At 42.6% G+C, this 1,545-nt stretch overlaps 1 protein-coding gene across 6 annotated transcripts in view; it reads right to left on the bottom strand.

Moving 5' to 3' along the window:
• Positions 1-847: 847 nt before the first annotated feature.
• The window catches only part of LOC122345940 (active breakpoint cluster region-related protein-like), a 248,527-nt gene continuing 247,829 nt past the window's right edge, over positions 848-1,545 (bottom strand). For all 6 annotated transcript variants that reach the window (XM_043240482.1, XM_043240487.1, XM_043240483.1 and 3 more), the window contains one exon: positions 848-1,186. In XM_043240482.1, the coding sequence (XP_043096417.1) occupies positions 1,097-1,186 (90 nt within the window). In that variant the 3' untranslated portion in view covers positions 848-1,096. The remainder of the gene's footprint in view (positions 1,187-1,545) is intronic.

Here is a 1,545-nt window from a genome sequence, read left to right on the forward strand (position 1 = left end):
ATAATAATAATAATAGTCATTAAATAAAATCAAAATACAAAGAAGAAAATGAACTTTTGTGTTATCCTGCCACTTTTTATCTGACAAGCCGAACATGCAAAAAAAAGGGCAAATAACAACAATCTTTCTACAGAACAAACTGAAGTATCACCAGACACTTCAACTTACAAAGATGACAGGAGAGCTTTTTTCTCCAACTCAAGACAGTTTTGCATTTCTCCGGGTTTTTCCACAATCTGACTACACCGCACACCAGCTCTTGTCCCGAAAGCTGGCTGGTTGAACTGTTAGTTTCTCTCGTCTACAGTATGATATTCAAGTCTATACTGACAGGAAGTTAAAACTAATCAAAAAAAATAGACCAGAAATGCGAATGCAGGACTCCACGGAGTCTCAGAGTGTACTGAACTGTACAGGCACAATTAACAGTATATATTCAGAATAAATAGGGCGATTTTTGGCCTGGATGTACTTGGACAAGGAAGGTCTGGGATTTTAATGTTTTGCCCAGAAGAAAACACTCGCAGCATGAGATATGCATTTTAAACAATTGCGTTTACTCTCTCTCTCTCACACACACACACACACACACACACACACAGCTCACTGTCCTTGTTATCACATGCACAAAAGCTTTTGAAACTAAAATGAACAAATAATGTCTAAAACATGTAAATGCTGATGTTTACTGGAATGTCTCTTCGGGGAGAGAGCTTCAGCTGCGGGATCACTGAACTGGGCTTTAGAGGAGACGCCACAACGGATGCAGACATCCCAGCATGCATCTGCAACTCCAACCGACAAACCTTCGGACGGGACGGTGTTTGACGTGTGTGTGTGTGTTTGGCAGGACGTGTGTGTGGGTGTGAGAAGTGCAGCGTCTGTATAAGGTGATGCTGTATCTTGGTCTTCCTCTGGCTGCAGCTCTTCTCCGCGCTGAAGCGAAGCGCGAGCTCCTTTTACACATGAACATGACCGGAGACGACAAACGCAGGGGAGAGTGGCCACAGTCACTCGCTGTCCCCCCCGCCGGACCGTTGGCTTTGTACACAAAAAAAAAGACGACGTTTGAGAGGAAAGGAGTCATTTGTTGGAGTTAGACGTCAGTTGAGAAATAGAGTGTGTTCTTCTTCAGCTCAGCGAAGGATATGGGCGGATGCTGCAGATAGTACAGCAATACCTGAACCTGTGGAGAGAGAGAGAGAGAGAGAGAGAGAGAGAGAGAGAGAGGATGACCATGAAGCACTGGTCCACACATCAAACTGTTAGCGTTATTCACCACTAGATGCTGCTCTCGAGTCTGTCAAAAACTGAAAACTACTACTAATTCATGTAGAACATGCAAGATCTTAAAGTTAAGGTCCGTTTGCACTTAAGAACAATCACTATAAAGACAGCTATACTAGGATCGATTGTGATTGGGTGTCAATGTTTTTATCGTTCACCTGCTCATTTTTAACTTTATTGTTTCTCTGTGCCTTTATTGTTATAGCTGTGGTGCGATCTCTACTATTCTTCAATACTGAGAATGATCTTTAGTCTTTA

The sequence above is a fragment of the Puntigrus tetrazona genome, chromosome 5, assembly GCF_018831695.1.
Source record: "Puntigrus tetrazona isolate hp1 chromosome 5, ASM1883169v1, whole genome shotgun sequence".
In the NCBI taxonomy this organism is placed as follows: domain Eukaryota; kingdom Metazoa; phylum Chordata; class Actinopteri; order Cypriniformes; family Cyprinidae; genus Puntigrus; species Puntigrus tetrazona.